Here is a 25,812-nt window from a genome sequence, read left to right on the forward strand (position 1 = left end):
CCTCATTGCATTAGACCCAGTCTCAATACCAGAAACTTGGCTGTTCGTGTTACGTTCCCCTGAGAATCCATCACCCCCTACATTTTCTAAAACAGCAAAAATGTTTGAAATGGGGATCGCCACAGAGGGCTCCTGCACTACCTGCCTACCTGCCTACCTTTCCTGGAGTTAACCCATCTATGTGACAGTATCTGTGACTCTTCCCCTTTCCGATAACTGCCATGCATCACATACCATTGCATTTGCAAATTCCTCATTGCCTCTAACTGTCTCTCCAACCGATCAATTCGATCTGATAGGATTCGTAACAGAGAGTGAGGTCAGTGTGAGGGGAGAGTGAGTCCAGCGCAGGGAGAGTGAACCTGGAGCAAGGTAGGGGTGGGGGGAGGGACGAAATGAGTTGGACCGGAGAGTCTGTTTCCCTGTGACTCTCTGTGACTCTATGACAGCAGACAGCAGCTAGCCACAGAGACAGCAGGCAGTAGCCAGACAGACATTAGGGATTCACGATCAAGCAACTCCAGCACCCCCTCACCCCACGGACAAAGTGTCCACAATATTAGATTAGATTACTTACAGTGTGGAAACAGACCCTTCGGCCCAACAAGTCCACACTGACCCGCCGAAGCGCAACCCACCCATACCCCTACATTTACCCCTTACCTAACACTGCGGGCAATTTAGCATGGCCAATTCACCTAACCTGCACATCTTTTGGATTGTGGGAGGAAACCGGAGCACCCGGAGGAAACCCACGCAGACACGGGGAGAACATGCAAACTCCACACAGTCAGTTGCCTGAGGCAGGAATTGAACCCGGGTCTCTGGCGCTGTGAGGCAGCAGTGCTAACCACTGTGCCACCGTGCAGCCCATATAAGAAATGCCAAACTGCCAGGTCTGGATCTCTTCCAGACCCCAGTGCCTTTTGTCACTGGGTTAATCTCGCTGCAAACTCACTCCCACTTCCCACTCAAGCCACTGTTTAAAACTGCAGTTGATGTCAGTAATGTTCAGGTTTCAGAGCCTGTTAATGTGGAGGGGGAACCACACCAGGTTTCAGGTGATATTCTTTCACTCCCAGTTCAGGGGAAAGGGTGAAAATGTAAATGAGGCAGCTCATTGCAAGGCCAACACAAACAAATATTTGCAAATAGAGTTTTATTTGCATCCAACCATCGCTGTTGGAGTCAGTGAGTTTCAATGACCTTTGTGTGGGATGGTTTCTAGCACATATCAGACTTCACAGCAAGGGGGGTTTTGCCAGTGTATATGTAAGGTCTTATCATAGTATCCGCACAGTATGAAAACAGGCCATTCAGCCAATCCCAATCATCCAAAGAGCATCCCACCCATCCTGTAACTCTGTATTTCCCATGGCTAATCCATCTCACCTGCACATCCCTGCAAACTACAGGGCAATTTCCCACGACCAATCCACCTAACATGCACATCTTTGAACTCTGAGAGGAAAGCGGAGCACCCAGAGGAAACCCACACTGACACAGGGAGAACATGCAAACTCCACACAGACAGTTACCCGAGAGTAGAACCGAAGCCAGTTCCCTGGTGCTGTGAGGCAGCAGTGCTAACCACTTTGCTGATATAGATATACTTCAGACAGTGTCTTCACATAAATTTAAGAGGCATGTGTGGTGATGCAAATGCATTAACAATTAAAAACAACCATTTTTAATAATGTGAGAAGGGTCTCACTGGGCTCAAAATGTTACATAAAAACAGAGGGAACTGCAGATGCTGTAAATCAGAGACAAATAGAAATTGCTAGAAAAGCTCAGCATCTGTGGAGAGAAACCAGAGCTAACATTTCAGGTTGGGTGACCCTTCCTCAGAGCTGATGGTAGCACGGAAAATATTTATTTATATTCAGAAGGTAGGATGGAGGGAGGGGGATAAGGAGTAAACAACAGGTGGGGATAGAGCCCAAAGAGAGAGAGAAAAGGAGTTGGTTTTTACAAATACATTAAGGATAAAAGGGTAACTATGGAGAGAATAGGGTGCCTCAAAGATCAACAAGGTGGCCTTTGTGTGGAGCCACAGAAAATGGGGGAGATACTAAACGAGTATTTTGCATCAGTATTTACTGTGGAAAAGGATATGGAAGGTATAGAATGTAGGGAAATAGATGTGACATTTTGAAAAATGCTCATATTACAGAGGAGGAAATGCTGGATGTCTTAAAACGCATAAAGGTGGATAAATCCCCAGGACCTGATCAGGTGTACCCGAGAACTCTGTGGGAAGCTAGAGAAGTGATTGCTGGGCCTCTTGCTGAGATATCTGTATCATCGATAGTCACAGGTGTGGTGCCGGAAGACTGGAGGTTGGCTAACGTGGTGCCACTTTTTAAGAAGGGTGGTAAGGACAAACCAGGGAACTATAAACCAGCGAGCCTGACGTTGGTGGTGGGCAAATTGTTGGAGGGAATCCTGAGGGACAGGATGCACATATATTCAGAAAGGCAAGGACTGATTAGGGATAGTCAACATGGCTTTGTGTGTGGGAAATCATGTCGTACAAACTTGATTGAGGTTTTTGAAGAAGTAACTAAGAGGATTGATGAGGGCAGAGCAGTAGACGTGATCTATATGGACTTCAGTAAGGCATTTGACAAGGTTTCCCATGGGAGACTGATTAGCAAGGTTAGATCTCATGGAATACAGGGAGAACTAGCCATTTGGATAAAGAACTGGCTCAAAGAGAGAAGACAGAGGGTGGTGGTGGGGGATTGTTTTTCAGACTGGAGGCCTGTGACCAGTAGAGTGCCACAAGGATCAGTGCTGGGTCCTCTACTTTTGGTCATTTATATAAATGATCTGGATGAGTGCATAAGAGGTATGGTTAGTAAGTTTGCAGATGACACCAAAATCGGAGGTGTAGCGGACAGCGAAGAGGGTTACCTCAGATTACAACAGGGTCTTGACCAGATGGGCCAATGGGCTGAGAAGTGGCAGATGGAGTTTAATTTAAATAAATGCAAGGTGTTGCATTTTGGGAAAATAAATCTTAGCAGGACTTATACAATTAATAGTAAGGTCCTAGGGAGTGTTGCTGAACCAAAAGACCATGGAGTGCAGGTTCACAGCTCCTTGAAAGTGGAGTCACAGGTAGATAAGATAGTGAAGAAGGTGTTTGGCGTGCTTTCCTTTATTGGTCAGAGTATTGAGTACAGGAGTTGGGAGGTCATGTTGTGGCTGTACAGGACATTGGTTAGGCCAATTTTGGAATATTGCGTGCAATTCTGGTCTCCGTCCTAATGGAAAGATGTTGTGAAACTTTAAAGGGTTCAGAAAAGATTTACAAGGATGTTGCCAGGGTTGGAGGATTTGAGCTACAGGGAGAGGCTGAATAGGCTGGGGCTGTTTTCCCTGGAGCGTTGGAGGCTGAGAGGTGACCTTATAGAAGTTTACAAAATTATGAGGGGCATGGATCGGATAAATAGGCAAAGTCTTTTCCCTGGGGTCGGAGAGTCCAGATCCAAATGGCATAGGTTTAGGGTGAGAGGGGAAATATATAAAAGAGACCTAAGGGACAACTTTTTCACACAGAGGGTAGCACATGTATGGAATGAGCTGCCAGAGGAAGTGGTGGAGGCTGGTACAATTGGAACATTTAAAAGGCATTTGGATGGGTATATGAATAGGAAGGGTTTGGAGGGATATGGGCCGGGTGCTGGCAGGTGGGACTAGAATGGGTTGGGATATCTGGTCGGCATGGACAGGTTGGACCGAAAGGTCTGTTTCCAGGCTGTACATCTCTATGACCCTAAGTCAAAGGAGAAGCTAACGGTCTGGCTGCGAGGCTGAATAGCTGTTAATGGGGAGCATTAGTAACCTCTCCTTTGTCTGTCCAACTGTTCCTCTCTCAATTTGGGCTCTATCCCCAGCTATCATCTATTCCTTACACCTCCCCGCATTCCACCCCCCCCGAACAACCACCCTACCTCTGCATATAAACTTTCCGAGCTACCATCGAGCTACCTTCTGAGGAAGGGTCACTCGACCAGATTTCTCTCCAGAGATGCTGCCAGACTTGCTGAGCTTTCAGAATGTTAAATCTGTTTCTCTCTCCACTGATGCTGCCAGAACAGCTGAGTTCCTCCGGCACTTCCTGCTTTTATTCAGATCTTTGCTCTTATTGACCATGTTTAATGTATACTTCAGCCTTTTAAACTCGATTTGTTATTTTTAAAGAAAATCAAGTGGCTGATATGGGAAGGAGAGTTTAAGCTTCCTGTAAACATTGTTATTCATGAGATCAGCTCACTGTGAACACCTCATTTCTCCTTAATCCCTCTTGCTGTCCCTGAGTACTATATGTTGCTGCTAGAACCTGCTTGAGTCCCAGCCACGTCTGCCTTTCTGTGATGTGTGGGCTACATCCTTTGTTCCATTCCTACTTGGGGACATGCTCCCCCAACACTTTCTCCAGTACATTGATGGCTGTACACTGCTCTTGCTCTCAGTTGGACAGTATCCTTATTTGACGTCTATTTCCATTCTGCTCTCACCTTCACACAGTCTGCCTCTGACTTTTTCCTCTCTGTTTCTTATTTTCTCCATTTCAATTTCTGGAGTAGATGATAAACTAACATTATTACAAACCCATTCCTGAAGCCCTATGTCTGGCGAGGACACTGTTCTAGTCTCCAGTTTCTCCACATTCTCCTAAAGCCACCTTCCAAACCAGTCCTTTAGCTTTGTCCTCCCATTCCCTTAACTCCGGTTCTGAAAAGCCCTTCAACTGAAGTATTTTTAAACATTATTTCATATGATGTGGGCGTGGAGCAAGACCAGCACTTGCTATCCATCTCCAGTTACCAATGAACGGGTCCTGGTGAGATGCCTTCTTGAAGGGCTGCAACCCATCCTGATGGTGTTAGCAATAGAGTTCCGGGCTTTTGATGCCATTTTAGTGATGAAGCCAGCAATATAGGGCAAAGGCCTGCTTCCTCCCCTGTGGTACTTCAGGGAGATAGGGAGCATTTCACCAAACAGGAGGTGACTGCTGTATAAGGTATTGGGTCAAAAAGGATTACCAGTGGAGATCAGTCTGTTAGTGGAGAAGAAGCAGTCTGTCATGGGATCCCTGTGGAGATAGATGTGTTAGTCACTGGTTCCTTTGTAATTATTCCTCGGTAGTCAACATCCCCACTTGTATATATTGCTATCAGGTAATAAATGGTATCTCATCATAGTCTTACAGTCATAGAGGTCAAGACATTGAATATCCACCCCTAGCCATGCATCTCAGAATTTCAGATACTTCCGTCAGGTTGCCTCTCAGCCTCCGATGCTCTATTGCAGATAATCCAAGTTTGTCTAATCGCTCCTTATAGCTAATACACTCCAATCTTGGCAACATCCTGGTGTTTTGCACCCTCTCCAAAACTCCCATATCCTTCGTCTATGTAGCCAATAGAATGACATACAATGTTCCAAATGTGGCCTAACAAAGGTTTTATACAGCTGCAATAAGACTTCCTAACTTTTCTCCTCAATGCCCCGGTTACTGAAGGTAATCCTGCCATATCCCTTCTTTACCCACCTTATCCAATTATGTTGCACTATCTTCAGCTGCTTCATCACTGACCTTCCTTCCATCATAATGTCAAAAGTGGGGATGTTCAGTACCATTCACAAAGCCTTAGATACTGAAGCAGTCCATATTCAAATGCAATAAGACCTGGACAACATCTGGGCTTGGGCTGACAAGTGGCAAGGAATATTTGTGCCACAGATATGCCAGGCAATGACTATCTCTAATACAAGATGAACTAACTAATGCCTCTAGACATTCAATGGTATAAACATTATTGGCAGTGAGTAATTCACCTCCTGACTCACCAAAGCCTGTCCACCATCTGCAGGACCCAAGTCAGGAGTGTGATGGAATGCTCCCCACTTGCTGAGGAGCTTGAATGGTTTCAGCTCCAAAAACACTCAAGAAGCTTAACAACATCTGGGACAAAACAGCCCGCGTGATTGGCACTACATCAACAAGCATCCACTCCCTCCACCTCTGACGCTCAGTAGCAGCAGCGTGTACCATCTACAAGATGCACTGAAGAAATTCGCTAAAGATCCTGAGACAGCACATTCCAAACCCATGATCACTTAGATCGAGAAGGACAAGGGCAGCAGGTACATGGGAACATCACCATTTGCATGTGCCTCTCCAAGCCACTCAACATCCTAACTTGGAAGTATATCCCTGTTCCATCACTGTTGCTGGGTCAAGTTCCTGAAATTCCCACCCTAAGGGAATTGTGGGTCAACCCACAGCATGTGGACTGCAACAGTTCGAGAAGGCAGCTCACCGCCACTGTCTCAATGGGGCAACTAGGGACAGGCAATAAATGCTGGCCAGCCAGTGATGCCCATGCCCCATGAGTGTACAATAAAGGACCAGGTCAAAGTCTGGGTGCATGGCTGGGCTTTAAGAATGATGCCAATGCCAGAAATCCCAGGAAGTCCTGGCAGTGGTGAGTACTACTGCCTTTGGCAAGAGGGAAGGTCGCAGGAACAGGGCCCAATACAGGCAATGAGGCAAGTTGGGGAGAATTGAAGGAGACATCGTGCCAAGGCTCACAGAGAGAAACCATCCATGTAGCTCACCCAAATGGGTACTTTGCCAATTTCTGATGAAATTCAGCCCATGGTTTATTATAAAAGGTAAGGGCTTAAAAGAGTAGATAGGCTTAGAATTCATGTTTGGAAAAGACTGAAAATAATAATTATACAGCATGGGAACCAGACTGATTGGGTACACTCTTCAAAGTTACTTGATATAGAAATTTGCAGATTCTGAAGGAGCTATGGAAAGTAATAAGGAACCAGGTACTTCCCATACCCAAATACGCGGATCAAGCATAAATTGTGATAGACTTTTTAAATGTTCTACAATGTACACTGAAACGCTACAGTCCAATTCCCATTATAATGCTTCTTGCTGTACCATGGGCATGTTTATACATGGGGCTGTCAGGGAGATGGTAACAAAATAGATAATTCAAACAAATGGCCTGAGTTTAAAAACAGCACTGAGTTTAAAATTATAAGAAGAAATCTCCTGAGTTATTGAAAATAATCAAAGCATTGATGCAATTTCAAGCTTTAATCTGCATTTTAATATGTAATTAATAAAACAATAAAGCATTCAAATCTCATAAAATGCAATAAGATTCTTCAAACATAATTGACAGGCAAGATTCAATGATAGCTTCATTAAAAAGTCAGTGTTTCTCACAAAATAGAGTGGTAGCAAAATAATCATTTAATACATGAAGGTGAAACAGATTTTTGTGCAGAGCCCACAAGAAACAGCCAGAATGTTGTGGATTTACTGAAATAAAGGTGTTTCGAGTGAATGGTAACTGAGCAATCAGAGCTTCCCCTCTACGGTTTTATTCCATTGAAATCTATTCCAACACAATCATTGACCTTCCATCCCAAAGACAATTCTGATCAGGAAAAAACATCGCTTGACTCATTGATGCATAGTATTGATCCCAGATGATGCAGTGACATGTGGTGAGATTTTTCATGTGATGAGAATACAAGGCAGTGGGGAACACGACTGGTTTTTACAGACCATCGCAAGGTTTTCAGGGTGGCACCACATTGACTCCACATACATTTATATAAGGAGCTTGTTTGCATTTGGTAGCAGATGCCACATGAAAGATTACTCGACAGACTGAGAGTGTGCAGTATGGGGTAACATCTTAGCAGGGATAGAGAACTGGTTAGCTCACAGGAAGTGGAGAGTCAGGACAAATGAGTCATTTTACAATTGTCACATTGTAATTATTGGGGTCTCACAGGGATCAGCACAGGGGCTTCAATCATTCACAGTCTTTATGAATGATTCAAGAAAGGGACTGAATCTGGTTAGTATTTTCACTGATGACATAAAGGTAGTGAAGAGAGTAAACTGTGCTGAGTAGATAGGGAGTATGGAAAGGGATATAGAGAGGGCAAGTGAATGGGGAAGAAAGTGGCATGTGGGGTATAATGTAGGAAATGTGAACTAGTTTACTTTGGCAGGAAGAAATGTAAACAGAGAAATTGAACAACGTTGTGGTACAGAGGGATTTGGCTGATCTGATATGTGAATCACAAAAGGCTGGTGTTCAGGAACAGGAAATCATCAGGAGGACAAATGGAAGTTGGCATTTATTGCAAGAGGAGTCAAGTGTAAAAGTATTAAAGTGTGAAACCAGTAACTGGTGAGTCCACATCTGGAGCCTGAAGTACTGCCTACAGTTTTGCTCTCATGTCTTAGAAAGGATCTGATTCCATTTGAAGCAATTCAGAGCAGATTCAGCACTGATTCCTGCGATGAAGGGAATGTCTTATGGGGAAAGATTGGGCAGATTGGGCTTGTATTCATTGAAATTGAGATAAGTGAGTAGGAATCTTATTGAAAAGGATAAAGTCCTGAGGGGGCTTGATATAGTGGATAAATAAAGGATGTTAAACTTTCCGGGAAAATTTAAAACCAGGGCTACAGATTAAGAATGCATGATCTTTGATTTAAAAGAAAAACAGAGAGAAATATTTTCTCTGACATGATTGTAAGTAAGTTGAATCCTGTTCCACAAACAAGAGAGGAGACAGAGTTATTGACAATGTTTAAGGTTGTGTTAGCTCCTTTATTAACAAAAAGAGGAGACAGAGTTATTGATAATGTGTAAGACTGTGTTAACGTCTTTATTAACAAAAAGAGGAGACAGTTTTTGACGATGTGTAAGACTGTGTGAGCGTCTTTATTAACAAAAAGAGGAGACAGAGTTATTGATGATGTTTAAGATTGTGTGAGCTTCTTTATTATCAAAGTAGTCAAAGGTAATGGAGTAAATAGGAAAGGAGAACTGAAGACATGGTCAGATCAGCAATTATCTCAGCACATTGTTGAATCGGCTTGTTGGGCTGAATGGCCTACTCTTTCCCCTTATTTGTTTGATCCTGTGTCTGCATGGTCACATGTAGGAGGTATTTTACGTTGACCAATAATAAGCAGACATTAGCCATTCTATAATGAATGTTGTTATACTGTTGTACTGCTCTTATTGGCATCTGGGATCCAACCAATTGACATTTCTCTGCACCGAACTTCCTGTGTCATCTGTCCATCCATTCCACCAACCAGACTATGTCCTTTCTAAATTCTCTACTATCCTCTTCACTTATGGCTCACCACACTTCCATGTTTTGTATCAGTTACAAACTTTTGAAACTGTGCCCTGTACACACAGGTTTGGTCATTGATATATATTGAGCCCAGAGTGCCAACACACCCCTGACAATTCTCAACAATAGGACACTCCAACCTTTCTATTCACTGAAAAGCTCCTGTTTCCTCTCATTCAGCTGATTCCATAGCACATTGCTATTCCACAAAGTGACAACTTTGCTTACAAGTCTATGTGCAGCATTGTATCACATGATTTCTGGAAGTCCATATAAACCACACAAACCACATTGCGTTCATCAAACTTCACTCTAATCTCTTCAAAACCTTCAAGTTATTAAATCCAGTTTTCCCTTAAGAAATCCATTTTGCTTTTCTTCAATTAAGGCATATTTGTCCATGTCAAAAAGTGTGGTGCGAGAAAAGCACAGCTGGTCAGGCAGCATCTGAGGATCAGGAGAGTTGACGTTTTGAGCATCAGCTCTTCATCAGGAACTGCCTGATCTCCAGCATCACTTTCTCCGTATTTGTCCATGTGACTATTAATTTGACCTCATATTATCATTTCTCAAAGATATTCCACCACTGTAGTTAAACTAACTAGCTAATAGTTGCCTATTAACCCAAGAACATTACTAACTATTCATAAACAAATAAAACTATAAGCTAGGTTTCAAGTCAATCATTGCAATCATTAGCATTCTTAAATATTATCAAATAAGACAATGTTTTATCAGAGCAATTCCAGTTGATAAACCAGTCAGTGACAATTGATCTAATAACAAATAGATGATTAAGGCAGTAAATCACACTAAAACTTCCGAATAAAAATGTCACAAGGTTTTCGCAGGACATTGGTCCCAAGTAACAGCGAGGGAAAAAGAAACATGATTAAAAATTAAATACAAATCAAATCAAAGCAAGATGTAAATGTTCAAAATGATCACATTCTGTGATTTAACATCATAAAGGTCAAATTTCTCAGAAATAGATTTTGGATATGAAAGATCATTTTAAAGGACATTCTCTTTATGTATGTTTGTTATTTTGCATTAAAATATTTGTGAAACTCTAACAGAAAATGATATCTGGTGGGTTCTGAATGTATCAAAAAAGAAGCTGCAATCCTAAATAGAATGGCATCAACTCTGCAGCACAAAACAGGCCATTCAGCCCAACGGGGCTGGGTCACTGATTATGCTGCACATGAGCCTCCCTCATTTCATCTTTCTCTAACTGGTTTGGCGTATGGCTCCAACATTTTTGGACAATGCCGGACAGCTTCTGTATCAGGCTCAGTTGAAACAGCCTGAACACAGTTTGGAATCAATTGGTGGGAAATCTGTGCACATGGAAGGGGTGACTCTCTGTGATCTTTGGTCCTTCCAGTGCTCAGCTTCAGGGGTGCACCAGGAATTCAGGTACAGAGGCCACATCCTTTTCTATCTGTGATGGAAAGTTATGGGGCCCTTGCAGAATTCCCTGAATACGTCCCTGATGTGCTGCTCTGTGCTGGGAAATTTGCTCTGCGCTGGGAAATGAGAGATGAAAGTTTAACATTGTGACTCAGAAACAGATGGCAGCACATTACAACTGTCTTCATCAGGTGGTTGTAGTTTTACTTGTCTCGCTGACCGTGCTGCTGGGTGATCGTGTTAACATGCAGTACCACAGGAAGGTGAAAAACCCTGCAAGCAAAACAAACTATTTCAGGGACTTGGTTCGGTGTTTACATCAAGTATGTTAACATTAATAAATATATTTTAAGATTATTCATTAAAGAACTAGATATTTAATTGTGAGATGGCCAACATTAGTTTGATGATCCAGAACAAGGCATATTGAACCTTGAATGAATGTAAATTGGGAGATTATTTTTAGTGTTGATGTAATTGATTTATTATTCTCCATACCAAGAATGGTGGTCTGATGAATTTCTCCTTCCTTTCTATCCCCTTCCTAAAAACACTCAGGAAAGTTCAATCACAGGGGTGATCACTCAGAGAAAAGTCATCCCTGCAGGTAGAATGGACAGATTCTGCAAGGATCTGCTCCTCCAATCACAGGCTGGGTCTCTCCAAGCAGCAGTGGCAGTGGCATAGAAACAGCCTCTGATTTTTGGAACTTAGAGAAGGTGAGTGGCGGCAATGAGCAAACCTTTTGAGATGGAGAAAGTAAAGGCCCTGATATTGGAGGTGTCGAGGCTACAGACTATAGGAGGGACAAGAGACAGGGTGAGAGTGGAGCCATGGAGCAAGGTTGTTAGATGGGGGAGGGGTGGGGAGTGTGCTGTGAGGCTGGGGAGGGAGAAGTGAGGACAGGTGCAGGGAGTGAAACCTGGGGACAGAAAGTTGCAAATGGTAGAAAAATGCTGTAACCGTGGGAGAAGGTGTACAAAGGAGGAGAGAGGCTGCAAAGAGAGAATTCACTGCAAAGGATAGAAGAATCTACATAGGGGAGAGACTTTCACAAAGGGGAGAGAGTGGCTGTAATCAGGAGCAAACAGAAAGCTGAATGAGGTCAGGAGCTGCAATATGGGGGAAAGAGGTGATGAATGCTAGTGAAATGAAGCCTCTGTTAATTGTGTAATTCAATATTAGAACACAGAACATAGAACACTACAGCACAGTACAGGCCCTTCAGCCCACAATGTTGTGCCGACCAGTTATCTTAACCTAAGATCAACCTAACCTCCACACCCCTCAGTTTACTGCCATCCATGTGCTTGCCCAGCAGTCGCTTAAATGTCCCTAATGTCTCTGACTCTACTCCCACCTGGCAGTGCATTCTATGCACCCACCACTGTCTGTGCAAAAAAAACCTCCCTCTGATATCTCACCCTTCCTCCAATCACCTTAAAATTATGACCCCTCATGACAGCCATTACTGCCCCGGGGAAAGATCTCTAACTATCTACTCTATTTATCTATGCCTCCCATTCCCTTGTACACCTCTATCAAGTCACCTCTCTCTCTTCCTCTCTCCAGTGTGAAAAGCCCAAGCTCACTCAATTTCTCTTCATAAGACAAGCCCTCCAATCCAGGAAGCATCCTGGAAAATCTCCTCTGCACCCTCTCTAAAGCATCTATATCCTTCCCCTAATGAGGCGATCAGAACGGGACACAATATTCCAAATGTGTTCTAACCAGGGTTCTATAGAGCTGCAGCAAAACCTCCTGGCTCTTAAACTCAATCCTCCTGTTTATGAAATCCAAAACACCATATGCCTTCTTAACAACCCAATCAACTTGGTGGCCACTTGAGGGATCGATGTCCATGGACCCCCAAGATTCCGCTGTTCCTCCACACCGCCAAGAATCCTGTATTTAAACCTTTTTCATCATTCAAATTCTACCTTCCTAAGTGAATCATTCATATTTATCCAGGTTGAACTCCATCTGCCACTTCTCAGCCCAGTTCTGCATCCTGTCAATGTCTTGTTGTAGCCCACAACAGCCCTCACCACGATCCACGACATCACCGACCTTTGTGTCATTGGCAAACTTACTAACCCATCCTTCCACTTCCTCATCCCATTCACTAATAAAAACCACAAAGGGCAGAAGCCCTGGGGACCTCACTGATCACAGACCTCCAGGCGGAATACTTTCCATCCACGACCACTCGCTGTCTTCTATGGGCCAGCCAACTCTGTATCCAGACAGCCAAATTTCCCTGTATCCCATACCTCCTAATTTTCTGAATAAGCCCACCGTAGGGAACCTTATCAAATGCTTTACTGAAATCCATATGCACCACATCCACTGCTTGACCTTTGTCAATGTGTCTGGTCACATCCTCGAAGAGGTCAGTAAGGCTTGTGAGGCATGACCTACCTGACTCTGACAAAGCCATGCTGACTATCTTTAATCAAATGATGTTTTTCCAGATAGTCTTAAATCCTATCTCTCAGAATCTTTTCCAATACCTTGCTTGTGACAGATGTAAGACTGATTGGTCTGTAATTCCCAGAGGTTTCCCTATTCCCTTTCTTGAACAAAGGAACACCATTTGCCTCCCTCCAATCAGCCGATATTACTCCCATGGAGAGTGAGGTTGCAAAGATCATCACTAGAGGCACAGCAATCTCATTGCTCACTTCCTGGTCCAGCCCTGGGGACTTACCTATCTTGATGCTTCCCAGAATTTCCAGCACATCCATTTCCTCAATATCAATCTGTGCAAGCCTTTTAATCTGATCCATGGGGTCTTCACTATCAACAAGGTCTCTCTCTCGTGAATACTGAAACAAAAACCTCATTTAGGGCCTCCCCTACCTCTTCAGACTCCAGGCAAAGTTCCCCTCCACTATCCCTGATCGTCCTCTCTCTGATCATTCTCTTATTCCTCACGCACGTACAGAACGCCTTTGGGTTTTCCCTCATCCTGCCCACCTAGGCTTGGAAATAATCCTCGGCTACAGGATTACCGGTTAGTGAGGAAAGATGGATTGAAGATAGCTAGGAGGGGAATTTTGATCAGCTGTATTTCACAAAGTTTTGCTTTTATAGGTTATCCTATCACGTATTACTTCAACTCATCTCATATGCAGTGAATTATCCGAGGTGCAGTGACTGTGTCTGAGACAATCATGCTCCCACTTAGCAGAGACCTCGCCACTCCACAGCAAACATGTTTAAGGTGATGGATGTTTGATTAGAGTATGTGCCAGTATGTTTTTTTCAAAAACCATTTGTTGCTTGATAACTTACTCTGATTAACTTAAATGCAAATGCAGTCTCCAAAATCCCAAATCCCAAATAAAATCTCAAGAGAAACCCTCAAAACACAATATTATTTTGACCTAAAGTCTCATCAATATGAACAGTCCCGGTAATAGTCTGACTGACCTTGGAGAGGGTTGAGGATGCAGAACAGGTACATTGCAGTTACACTCTGAGGTCCATATGAGAAGAAAGCTATGCCATAGGTAATGCCCAGTAGACAGGTCAAGCCGAGTACAGTGATTACACTCTTTCTATCTCTCCCTTTCAATCTGAACACCTTCACACCCACAATTAGCAGCACGATTGAGTTACTCAGGAACACAAGTGCAAAATATGCAATATTTGTAACATAATGCACTGTCCAGTTTTTTATCCAACACCTGTTGAGAGGACAGAAAAATATATTAATTAAGATCCCTAAAATTATCCCAAGAAGAGTTTTGTGCAGAATGAGCTGATGATGTAATATTCATCCAAATTGGGAGGTGCCCATTTCAATTGGTCAATCCTGCTGCCACAGAGAGGGGGGTGGGTGGGTCGGCTCGCCCAGTTGGCTGGCTGGCTTGTTGACAATGTGAAGTGACAACAACAGCATGGGTTCAGTTCCTGCTCTGGCTCTGGTTACTATGAAGGTCTCTCCTTCTGGATACGCAACAACGCAGAGTGGCTGTGCAGAGGCTGAAAGCCAGGTTCAGTACCCATAGGGATGGCCTCAACTGGGACCTTGGGTTCATGTCACACTACAGGTGACCCCACTTGACTATATACACTCACTATCTCTCTCTCTCTCACACACTCCGCAGTCCCTCTGTCCTGTGCACGCTCTCTCTCAGAGACACACACATACAATCCCCACACTCACACTAACGCACACACCCTCTCATGGACTTATACTCCATCACACTCATGCACAGACTACCAAGGACGCACACGCACAAATGCACACTCACGCTCATGCTCTCAGATGCACACAATGACACTCTCGCATCCCCCCCCCCCCCCCCCACACACACACAAGCACTCACTCATGCTCATGCTCTCAGATATACACAATGACATTTTCTCCTCCACCCCTCCCCCTCCCCCCAACACACACACACACAAACACACACTCTCTCTCTCCCTCACATGCACGCACATACACATATGAGTCTCTGGAGTGAATTTGCATTTGCAGAATTGTAATAGCAGATACATTCTATTTTGTACAAAAAGCACACAATCTGCAGGCAGTCAATCATGTAACATTTCATAAATTCCTACTTTGGAAATAGAACTAGTCTGGTTTAAGATTGGGATACAGACAGACACGAACTTCACACCTTTAATGCATTGTCTGAGCTGAGATGTCACCATTTCTTTACTAAACCTTCAGTTATCTTGAAATTTGACTTGAGAAATGTTCTGGGATTTACATATTATTGAAACGAAACCTGCAACCCATCCTAAAAGATGAAAGTTAACAGCAATTCAGGTTTGTTCACTATATAATTCCAGTTGCATGACACTGCGAGCTGTTGCTATAAATTCTGTGTCTTATGATCCTAATTAGAGAGCCATCGATTCTCCTGTTCCCTGGATGCTGCCTGACCTGCTGCGCTTTTCCAGCAACACATTTTCAGCTCTGATCTCCAGCATCTGCAGCCCTCACTTTCTCCTTCACTCTGATTGTATCTCTTTGTTTTCTATTTTAGCAGCTCGTGGTTAATGTGTTCATTTAACATTTCTATTTGCAGACTTTTCACAAAATCATTAACTATGCTCCGGTTTCCTCCCACAGTCCAAAGATGTGCAGGTCAGGTGAATTGGCCATGCTAAATTGCCCGTAGTGTTAGGTAAGGGGTAAATGTAGAGGTATGGGTGGGTTGCGCTTCGGCGGGGCGGTGTGGACTTGTTGGGCCGAAGGGCCTGTTTCCACACTGTAAGTAATCTAATCTAATCTAATCTAATCTAATCTAATCTAATCCAGCAATTTGAGGATGTTTTATACTGAATAATTGAGTCTGATAATGTGTGAATTTACCATGAGTGTTAAATAAGTCAGCAATACTCTCAAAGCACTAGCTGTCTGTAAAAGGTATAAAGAAGAGTTTTACCAAGTAATATAAGGCTTATTGAGATTATATTAGATTTCCTGCAGTGTGGAAACAGGCCCTTCGGCCCAACAAGTTCACACTGACCCTCTGGAGGATAACCCACCCGACTCACTCCCCTATATTTACCCCTGACTAATCCACCTAACACTACGAGCAATTTAGCATGGTCAATTCACCTAACCTGCACATCTTTGGACTGTGGGAGGAAACCGGAGCACCCAGGGGAAACCCACGCAGATACGGGGAGAATGTGCAAACTCCACACAGACAGTTGCCCGAGGCGGGAATTGAACCTGGGTCCCTGGCGCTGTGAGGCAGCAGTGCTAACCACTGAGCCACTGTGCCGCCCCATATTGGATCACAAGCTGTATTTACAATTCCATCAAGCAGTCCCTGTTATACAGACGTTGAGAAGGATTTTGGGGAATCCAAGATGGAGGACGGGAAAAATTTCTGCCTGTAACAGGGTACTCCTTTTTTGTGGTATTTTAGGTGTTGGAGGTGATTTTGTCAAGTTCCAGGAACAGCAATTACTGTTTCATATGCTGTTGCATTGTTTTGCAACTTTGAGGAAAAAAAAAGTCAAAACAGCAGCAGTTTTATAAGGGAGAGGAACAGACAAAGGAAACACAAGGTGAGGTCAATGCAGGGGTGAGAGTGGGAGAGAGAGGAAGGAACCCACACTGACCCAGCAGTGAACCTGCACAGTTACTGCCTTTGCTGTTTGAATTCATGTGTGGCTGGACATCGGAGTGCATTTGGGAAAATTAACAAACAGGGAAATTCACACCCGATCTTGAAGGAACCAGTTTGGGAGAGGTCACGGCACAGAAATAGAAATAGATGAGTGGATGTTTTAAGCGTGGCCTTACAGCAAGTCTGTCGTAGTGTGTAGAGTGAGTTCTTTCTTGATTATATGTTTTATTGAGATATGTCACTTGATTAAACTAAAAATATAAGCCATAAGTATTAATTTAACCTGGAGCAGTATTCTGTAGAGGAATAAGACAGTGCTATTTTCTGGGCCTCTAGATTGAAAGAAGCAAAAATGGCTTTGAATAGAGAGATATGCTGTTCTCATTGGATGTGTGAGTTTAGGGAGAGTTTACGGGTTACTGAGGGTTATATCTGCGATAAATACCATTGGTTATGAATCCTATCTGATCGAATGGATCAGTTAGAGAGACAGTTACAGGCAATGAGGAATTACAAGTGCAAAGGGATGTGATGGATGGCAGTTATAGGAAGGGGGAAACAAAATCGCAGATATAGTCACATAGATGGGTTAACTGTAGGAAAGATAAGAGAGGTAGGCAGCTAGTGAAACATCAGAATGGTGTGTTGCTTCCCTGGTGCCAGGATCAAGGATGTCTCAGACAGAGTGCAGAATGTTCTCAAGGGGGAGAGGGGCAAGCAAGAGGTCATTGTACACATTGGAACCAACCAATTGGAAGGGAAAAGGTTGAGATTCTGAAGGGAGATAACAGAGTTTGGCAGGAATTTAAAAAGGAGGTCCTCGAGAGTAGTAAAATATTGATTACTCCTGGTGCTACGAGTTAGTGAGGGCAGGAATAGGAAGATAGAATAGATGAATGCATGGCTGAGGAGTTGGTGTATGGGAAAAGGATTCACATCTTTGGATCATTGGAAGCGCTTTTGGGGTAGACGTGACCTGTACAAGAAAGACGGATTGCACCTAAATTGGAAGGGGACTAATATACTGGCAGGGAAATTTGCTAGAGCTGCTCGGGAGGATTTAAACCCATAAGGTGGGGGGTAGGACCCAGGGAGATAGTGAGGAAAGAGATCAATCTGGTACAGTTGAGAGCAAAGGCGAGTCAAACAGTCAGGGCAGGGAGGGACAAAGCAGAGAACAAGGTAGGACTGATAAATTAAACTGCATTTATTTCAATGCAAGAGGCCTAACAGGGTAGGCAGATGAACTCAGGGCATGGTTAGGAACATGGAACTGGGATATCATGGCAATTACAGAAACATGGCTCAGGGATGGACAGGACTGGCAGTTTAATGTTCCAGGATACAAATGCTACAGGAAGGACAGAAAGGGAGGCAAGAGAGGAGGGGGAGTGGCGTTTTTGATAAGAGACAGCATTACAGCTATACTGAGGGAGGATATGCCCGGAAATACATCCAGGGAAGTTATTTGGGTGGAACTGAGAAATAAGAAAGGGATGATCACCTTATTGGGATTGTATTATAGAGCTCCTAATAGTTAGAGGGAAATTGAGAAACAAACTTGTCAGGAGATCTCTGTTATCTGAAAAATAATAGGACGGTTATGGTGTGGGATTTTAACTTTCCAAACATAGACTGGGACTGTCACAGTGTTAAGGGTTTAGATGGAGAGGAATTTGTTAAAGACAATATGTGGATGTACCTACTAGAGAAGATGTAAAAGTTGACCTACTCTTGGGAAATAAGGCAGGGCAGGTGACAGGTGTCAGTGGGGAAGCACTTTGGGGCCAGTGACCATAATTCCATTAAGTTTAAAATAGTGATGGAAAGAGATAGACCAGATCTAAAAGTTGAAGTTCTAAATTGAAGAAAGGCCAATTTTGACAGTATTAGGCAAGGACTTTCAAAAGCTGATTGGGAGCAGATGTTCACAGGTGAAGGGACAGCTGGAAAATGGGAATCCTTCAGAAATGAGAGAACAAAAATCCAGAGGAAGTATATTCCTGTTAGAGTGAAAGGAATGGCCAGTAGGTACAGGGAATGCAGGATCACAAAAGAAATTGTGGGCGACACGGTGGCAAAGTAGTTAGCACTACTGCCTCACAACGCCAGAGACCCAGGTTCAAATCCCGCCTCAGGCAGACTTTCTGTGTGGAGTTTGCACATTCTCCCCATATCTGCGTTTCCTCTGGGTGCTCCAGTTTCCTCCCACAATCCAAAAATGTGCAGGTTAGGGGAATCGGCCAGGCTAAATTGTCCGCATTGTTAGGTGAAGGGGTAAATGTAGGGGAATTTGTCTGGGTGGGTTGTGCTTCGGCGGGTCGGTGTGGACTTGTTGGGCTGAAGGGCCTGTTTCCACACTGTAAGTAATCTAATCTAATCTAAATGGAGGGTTTGGTTAAGAAAGAGAAGGAAGTATATGTAAGGTATAGACAGGATAGATCGAGTGAATCCGTAGAAGTGTATGAAGGTTGTTGGTGTATCCTTAAGAGGGATATCAGGAGGGCAAAAAGGGGACATGAGATTGCTTTGGCAAATAGAGTTGAGGAAAACCCAAAGGGTTAATACAAATACATTAAGGACAAAAGGGTAACTAGGGAGAGAATAGGGCCCCTCAAAGATCAGCAAGGCAGCCTTTGAGTGGAGCTGCAGAAGATGGGGTGATTGCTGGGTCTCTTACTGAGATATTTGGATCATCAATAGCCACAGGTGAGGTGCCAGAAGACTGGAGGTTGGCAAACGTGGTTCCACTGTGTAAGAAAGATGGTAAGGACAAGCCAGAGAATTCTCGATCAGGGAGCCTGACATCGGTGGTAGGCAAGGTGTTGGAGGGAATCCTGAGAGACAAGATATACATAGATTTGGAAAGGCAAGGACTGATTAGGGATAGTCAACATGGCTTTGTGCATGGGACATCATGTCTCACAAACTTGATTGAGTTTTTTGAAGAAGTAACAAAGAGGATGGCAGAGCGGTAGATGTGATCTATATGGACTTCAGTAAGGCGTTCAACAAGGTTCCCCATGGGAGACTGGTTAGCAAGGTTAGATTTCACAAAATACAGGGAGAAATAGCCATTTGAATACAGAACTGGCTCAAAGGTAGAAGACAGAGGGTGGTTTGGAGGGTTGTTTTTCAGGTTGGAGGCCTGTGACCAGTGGAGTGCCACAAGGATTGGTGCTGGGTCCCCTGCTTTTCATCATTTATATAAATGATTTGGATGTGAGCATAAGAGGTATAGTTAGTAAGTTTGCAGCTGACACCAAAATTGGAGGTGCAGTAGATAGCAAAGAAGGTTACCTCAGATTACAATGGGATCTTGATCAGTCAATGGGCTGAGAAGTGGCAGATGGAGTTTAATTTAGATGTGAGGTGCTGCATTTTGGGGAAGCAAATTTTAGCAGGACTTATACACTTAATGGTAAGGTCCTAGGGAGTGTTGCTGAACAAAGAGACCTTGGAGTGCAGGTTCATAGCTCCTTGAAAGTGGAGTCGTAGGTAGTGAAGAAGGTGTTTGGTATGCTTTCCTTTATTGGTCAGAGTATTGAGTACAGGAGTTGTGAGGTCATATTGTGGCTGTACAGGACATTGGTGAGGCCACTTTAGGAATATCGCGTGCAATTCTGGTCTCCTTCCTATCGGAAAGATGTTGTGAAACTTGAAAGGGTTCAGAAAAGATTTACAAGTATGTTGCCAGTTTTGGAGGGTTTGAGCTATAAGGAGATGTTGAACAGGCTCGCTCTGTTCTCCCTGGTGCGTCGGAAGCTGAGGGGTGACCTTATAGAGGTTTATAAAATCATGAGGGCCATGGATAGGATAAATAGACAAAGTCTCTTCCCTAGGGTGGGAGAGTCCAGAACTAGAGGGCATAGTTTTAGGGTGAGAGGGGAAAGATATAAAAGAGACCTAAGGGGCAATGTTTTCACGCAGAGGGTGGTACATGTATGGAATGAGCTGCCAGAGGAAGTGGTGGAGGCTGGTACAATTGCAACATTAAAAGGCATCTGGATGGGTATATGAATAAGGAGGGTTTGGAGGGATATAGGCCAAGAGCTGGCAGGTGGGACTAGATTGGGTTGGGACTAGTCGGCATGGACGGGTTGGACCGACGGGTCTGTTTCTGTGCTGTACATCTCTATGACTCTAAATGACAGTTGATTATCATTGGGTAGATGTTCAAAGATGGAATGTGACATTTTGCTGGCTGCTGTTTCATCATCAGAAATGACTGGTTTATATGAAACAGTTTAATGTCTCAGGGTAAAATAGTGCACACAGGAACGTTGCGTGTGCATTAACCATTTGGGGCGATTATCTGTGAGAGTGACTCTTGGCCTCGAGTCTCCTTTCAAACATTCCGTGTTGACAAATGAGGATTCTCCAGCTCGAGTTCTTCATGGATTAAAATATTCAGTGAGGAAATCCACATCTCAATGCTTTTTAATTGCTCTAAAAATAGTGTTAAAGTCAGGAGCTAATACAAAGTGAATTAAGTAAATGAAATAAATTCAACGCCTCCCAAGGTATCTTTGGAAAGTGAAGACAGGAGGAATGAGAAAGAAAGCTCTAGACAACAATTTGCAATCTCTTATTTACACTTTTAAACAGGATTGCTAACTCTCCAATGTACTTTTGTAAATAAAACAATCAGTTGGATTTATAAATGGCCTTCAGTGGTTTATATTTTTCAGCAAAGCTGCTTCCCAGAGATAAGTGAATGAAGAGGACAAAAAGCCAAAGGAGAGATTCAGAGGGATGATTAAAAGTTTGGATATCAAGGTCGTTTTTAATGTTTTGTGGAGAAAGGGAGTGAATTGGAGGGTCTTCAGGAGGCAATGCCAGAGAATGATGAGGCAAAAGGAGTGAGGAATGTTAAAAATGGGAGTTCTGGAGAGTTGAAGGGAGGGAAGTATTTCCAACGATATAGGGAAGGGAAAGGTCATGGAGCTTTTAAAGCAAGGATCAGAATCATAAATCGGAGAAGGAGGAAGATCAGGAGTTAGTGTAGATCAGTGAGGACAAAGGAAAGTGGATAATTAGGACTTGGTGCAGAAGAAGAAATGACTGCAGAGTTTGTGATGAGTTGAAGGACGCAGAGATGGAGAAAGAATACTGGAATAGTCGAGGCTGGAGACAACAAAGATACAGAATCATAGAATCCAGAGTGTGAAAACAGGCCATTCAGCCCAATATGTGAGGGGTTCAGCAGCAGATGGGCTGAAGAGGAGGGAGAGCTCGGGGAGGGACATGTACAGAATATTGTGATGGGAAACATTTGCAGCTAGAAGCTGAACCTGAGGTCATAGAAGAGACCAAAGTTTTAAAGATCAGCCTGAGGCTGTGGGACAGGGACAGGAATAGAATCAACGGCGAGGGGATATAGGGTGTGAATGGGGCCAAAACAACAGCTTCAATCTTCCTAATATTTAGTTGAAGAAAGTTAAAATAGATTCAGAAGTGGATATTGAAAAACAATCTGGCAGCATGGAAACTACAGATGTTTCACATGATGGTGGAGAAGGAGACTTGCTATTACAATAATGTCAGCAAGCTCCTAGTTCGGGAGGATGGCCCACAATTGGATTCAGAGATAAGGGTACAGGCTCGTAAGGGAAGCCATTGTTAGAAGTGTTCTGGCCATGGTAGGGAAGAGCAGTGAAGTGAAGGAAATCCCATGGAGCTGGATAATAGACAAAATCTCAATGAGATTCTTTCACCCCTCCTGTAATTTTGAACTTGCTGCAGCTGAATGGATTTGATAAAAAGGAGGCAAATAATTATCATCACAAGAAAAGTTGCCCAGTCCGGATGGGAGGCACCTTTGGGTAATTGATGGTATCAAGGGTGGAAATTGGCAGTGGCTGTCATCTCATTCCTCTCCTTGGATATGGGAGCAGTGCCAGGATACTGGTGGGTTGCTCATGTTGCAGCCCTGCGTAAACTAGAAGCTTGAATAAACCCAGTAACTACAGGCCAGGCAGTTAATGTCAGTGATGGGGATCTTCAGAGACAAGGATTCACACAAAATGGAATTGGCATTTTGTGAAGTATAGGATTCACAAATGGAGGTTAGAAGGTCATTTAATAAAAATCTTGTGCTTGACTAACTTGATTGAGTTATTCAGAGTAACAGTAGCAGGTACACCACACTGAGCTTGACTGACAATCCTACATTGGTTGTTAGCATAATTCTTTGCACACTGGATTATTTAGTATATGCTGTCCAATTGCAGAAGCACATCTAATGTTGGACACTATGTTGTGAGTGTGGGCTAATGATGTGTCCCTGAACCTATCGGCCCTGTTTATTGCAGACAGAAAGAACATGTACACCCACTGCCCATTTCAACTCAACAAAATGGATGATTGCCATTCTTTGGTTCATTTCTCAGGGCAGTGCCTTGACCAAACAGAGTCAACCATGCCTGGATTAACATTTAACCAAGGCTTAGCATGAACCATGCTCACATAAGAATTAGGAACAACAGTGGACCAATCAGCCCCTCAAACTGGCTGTGCCACTCAATAAGACCATGGGTAGACTGATTGTCACATCAAATTGCCATTCCTGCTTCCTGCTGATAACCTTTCATTGCCTCCTCAGCAACAGTATGTCTATCATTGCCTTAACATTATTCAAGGACAATGCTTCCACCATTGCTTTTGGGAGAGAATGGCAAAGACTCACAACCCTCTGAAAGAAAAAAAAAGCCTGTTTTAAATGGGGGCATCTGATTTTATAAACAGTGATCCCTGGCTCTTGATTCCCCATGAGAGGAAATATCCTCTTGTTATGAACTAGGCCAGACCACTCAACACATTCTTAAGCAGGCAGCACAGACCATAACTTTGCAATTTGTTTGAAGTGGACAGTGAAAATTACCCAGATTAAGTAAGCACGTTTGAGTACCAAGTTTAAAAGAGACAAAAAATTTATTCACAAAATTACACAATGAAACAGAATAGAGAACCCCTACAGAACTCAATCTACCCAAACGACTTAATTATGCTGTTCTGAATATACACAACAGTTCCAAAAAGCAAAATCCTTTTAAACACCAGTATAAATGGAACACATGCTTACAGGTTGAAGTTAGAAGGACAGAGTGAGTTTCCACACAGCTCACTGTTGAATTCCCAACCAGTTCTGGACTGAATTAAACTGCTCAGCTCAGCTAGAGAGCTGACCACTCCCCTTTCATTATACAGGTCACTTCTAAAACATGACTACTTTGGCCTGAAGTCTCATCTGTTTACATACAAACAACAATCCTCTCAAAATCCTTTCCATCTCTGTACCAGACCAGTCTGATCAGAGCCGAGCCTGGTGTATTACCCCTCGGAATAATATCAAGAACAGAGTGTCCTTGAGCCAAGGAACAGCTTTTAGGAAAAAAACAGCTTTGTGACGCTCTGTGCATGTACCCTGTCAAGACCCCTCAGGAACTTATATCTATCAACCAAGTAATTTCTTACTGTTCGAAATGCCAGTTGATTTTTTTAAAACATGCGTCATTGGCTGGGCCAGCAGTTATTGCCCATCCCTCGCTGCCAAAAGAGCAATTAGAGTCAACTGCCTTGTTCTGGATCTGGAGTCGCATGAAGGACAGACCAGGTAAGGATGGCACTTTCTTTCTCTGAAGGACATTAGTGAATCAGATGGAGTTTTCCCAACAATTGACAATGGTTTCATGGTCATTATTCCAGAATTTTTTTTATTGAATTCCAATTCTTCCATCTGCCAGGGCAGAAAGCAAACCCTGGTCCCCAGAACATTACCTGGGTCTCTGGATTCACACCTAACACCACGAGGCCATCACCTCCCCTGTCCAACCTTTCCTCACAAAGCAATCCTCTCATTCCACATATTAGTCCCGGTAAATCCTCTCTGAACTGCCTCCAATATATTGACATTGTTTTTGAAATAAGCTGACCAATTTGGGAATTTTGGAAATTTAAGATAAAATGGATTGATCATTTCATTAGCCACTTCTTTTCAGACCCTGGGATGGAGTCCATCAGGACCCAAACACCTGTCAGCCTCCAGGTCCATCAATTTATTCAGGATCACTTCTCCAGTGACTGGGATTTTCTTCAATTTCTCCCATCCTTCTATTTCCTGACTGTCATCATTAACTTCCCTGTGGTAATGCCTCAGCCAATCAGAGTTTACCGGCTCACCAATGACCACTCTTCTCTCTTAAAGTATAAATGTTGTTGCCCCCATCAAATTGGTATCCTTACAAATTGTCCTGATGAATGTAAGACATAAAGCTTTGACAAGATGCATCTTTCTTCAGCAATACAAAAGATAAACTGTTTCCAGAGGTAAAAGGGTCAATACCTGGGGAGCGATGGGGAAAGAGTAGGAGAGTAAGGATGACTGGATAGTTTTACCAAAGGAGCTGGCACAGACTTGATCGGCCAAATGGCCTCTTTCTCTATTGCATTATTTTATTTACCAGTAACTTCTTAAAAGTTAAATTATTAAAACTTACATGCTAGAAGGGACATGATCGCCATTGAGAAGGATTGAGTACTGGCCATAATTTTCTGTGCGTACTCCAATGATGATTAAAAGCACACCAGCTGGGAGGCCTGGGAATACAAATGAGCACAGTTACAGAGAGTACTGACATTATTCTGTGATTGTGAATGGACAACATTTATTAATAATTCTGACTACAGTGAGAATTACACTCCAAACCAATTTAATATTATCAATCAGGCTCACAGTGTGATTTAGCTTCAAGTGATAGAAGCTATATCTATTCACACACAGGACCCTATCCTTTGGAGGAAGAAGATATTTGCCCATACATCGTATATTCTTCATTGAAGAAAGGGTTATGGAAACGGTCAATCCGTGCTGCTTTATCCATGACAATGCCTTGACATCGCAATTTGGAGGTACCAGTGTTGGACTGAGGTGGACAAACTTAAAAATCAGACGACACCAGGTTATAGTCCGACAGCTTTACTTGGAGCCACTAGCTTTTGAAGCACTGTTTCTTCATCAGGTGGTCGATGACCTGATGGAGAAGCAGCAGTCTGAAAGCTAGCACCTCCAAATAAACTC

At 43.3% G+C, this 25,812-nt stretch overlaps 1 protein-coding gene across 2 annotated transcripts in view; it reads right to left on the reverse strand.

Annotated features, from left to right (window-relative positions):
- Positions 1-7,126: 7,126 nt before the first annotated feature.
- LOC122545421 (adhesion G protein-coupled receptor G2-like) overlaps positions 7,127-25,812 on the reverse strand; it is a 172,387-nt gene continuing 153,701 nt past the window's right edge. For both annotated transcript variants that reach the window (XM_087996003.1, XM_087996002.1), the window contains exons 12-14: positions 25,232-25,331; positions 14,065-14,321; positions 7,127-10,902 (exon numbers count right to left, since the gene is read on the reverse strand). In XM_087996003.1, coding sequence (XP_087852129.1) covers positions 10,817-10,902; positions 14,065-14,321; positions 25,232-25,331 — 443 coding nt within the window. In that variant the 3' untranslated portion in view covers positions 7,127-10,816. The remainder of the gene's footprint in view (positions 10,903-14,064; positions 14,322-25,231; positions 25,332-25,812) is intronic.

This window comes from Chiloscyllium plagiosum, unplaced genomic scaffold, assembly GCF_037043375.1.
Source record: "Chiloscyllium plagiosum isolate Xiang-an unplaced genomic scaffold, Cpla_swu_hap1 HiC_scaffold_17, whole genome shotgun sequence".
NCBI classification, from domain to species: Eukaryota; Metazoa; Chordata; class Chondrichthyes; order Orectolobiformes; family Hemiscylliidae; genus Chiloscyllium; species Chiloscyllium plagiosum.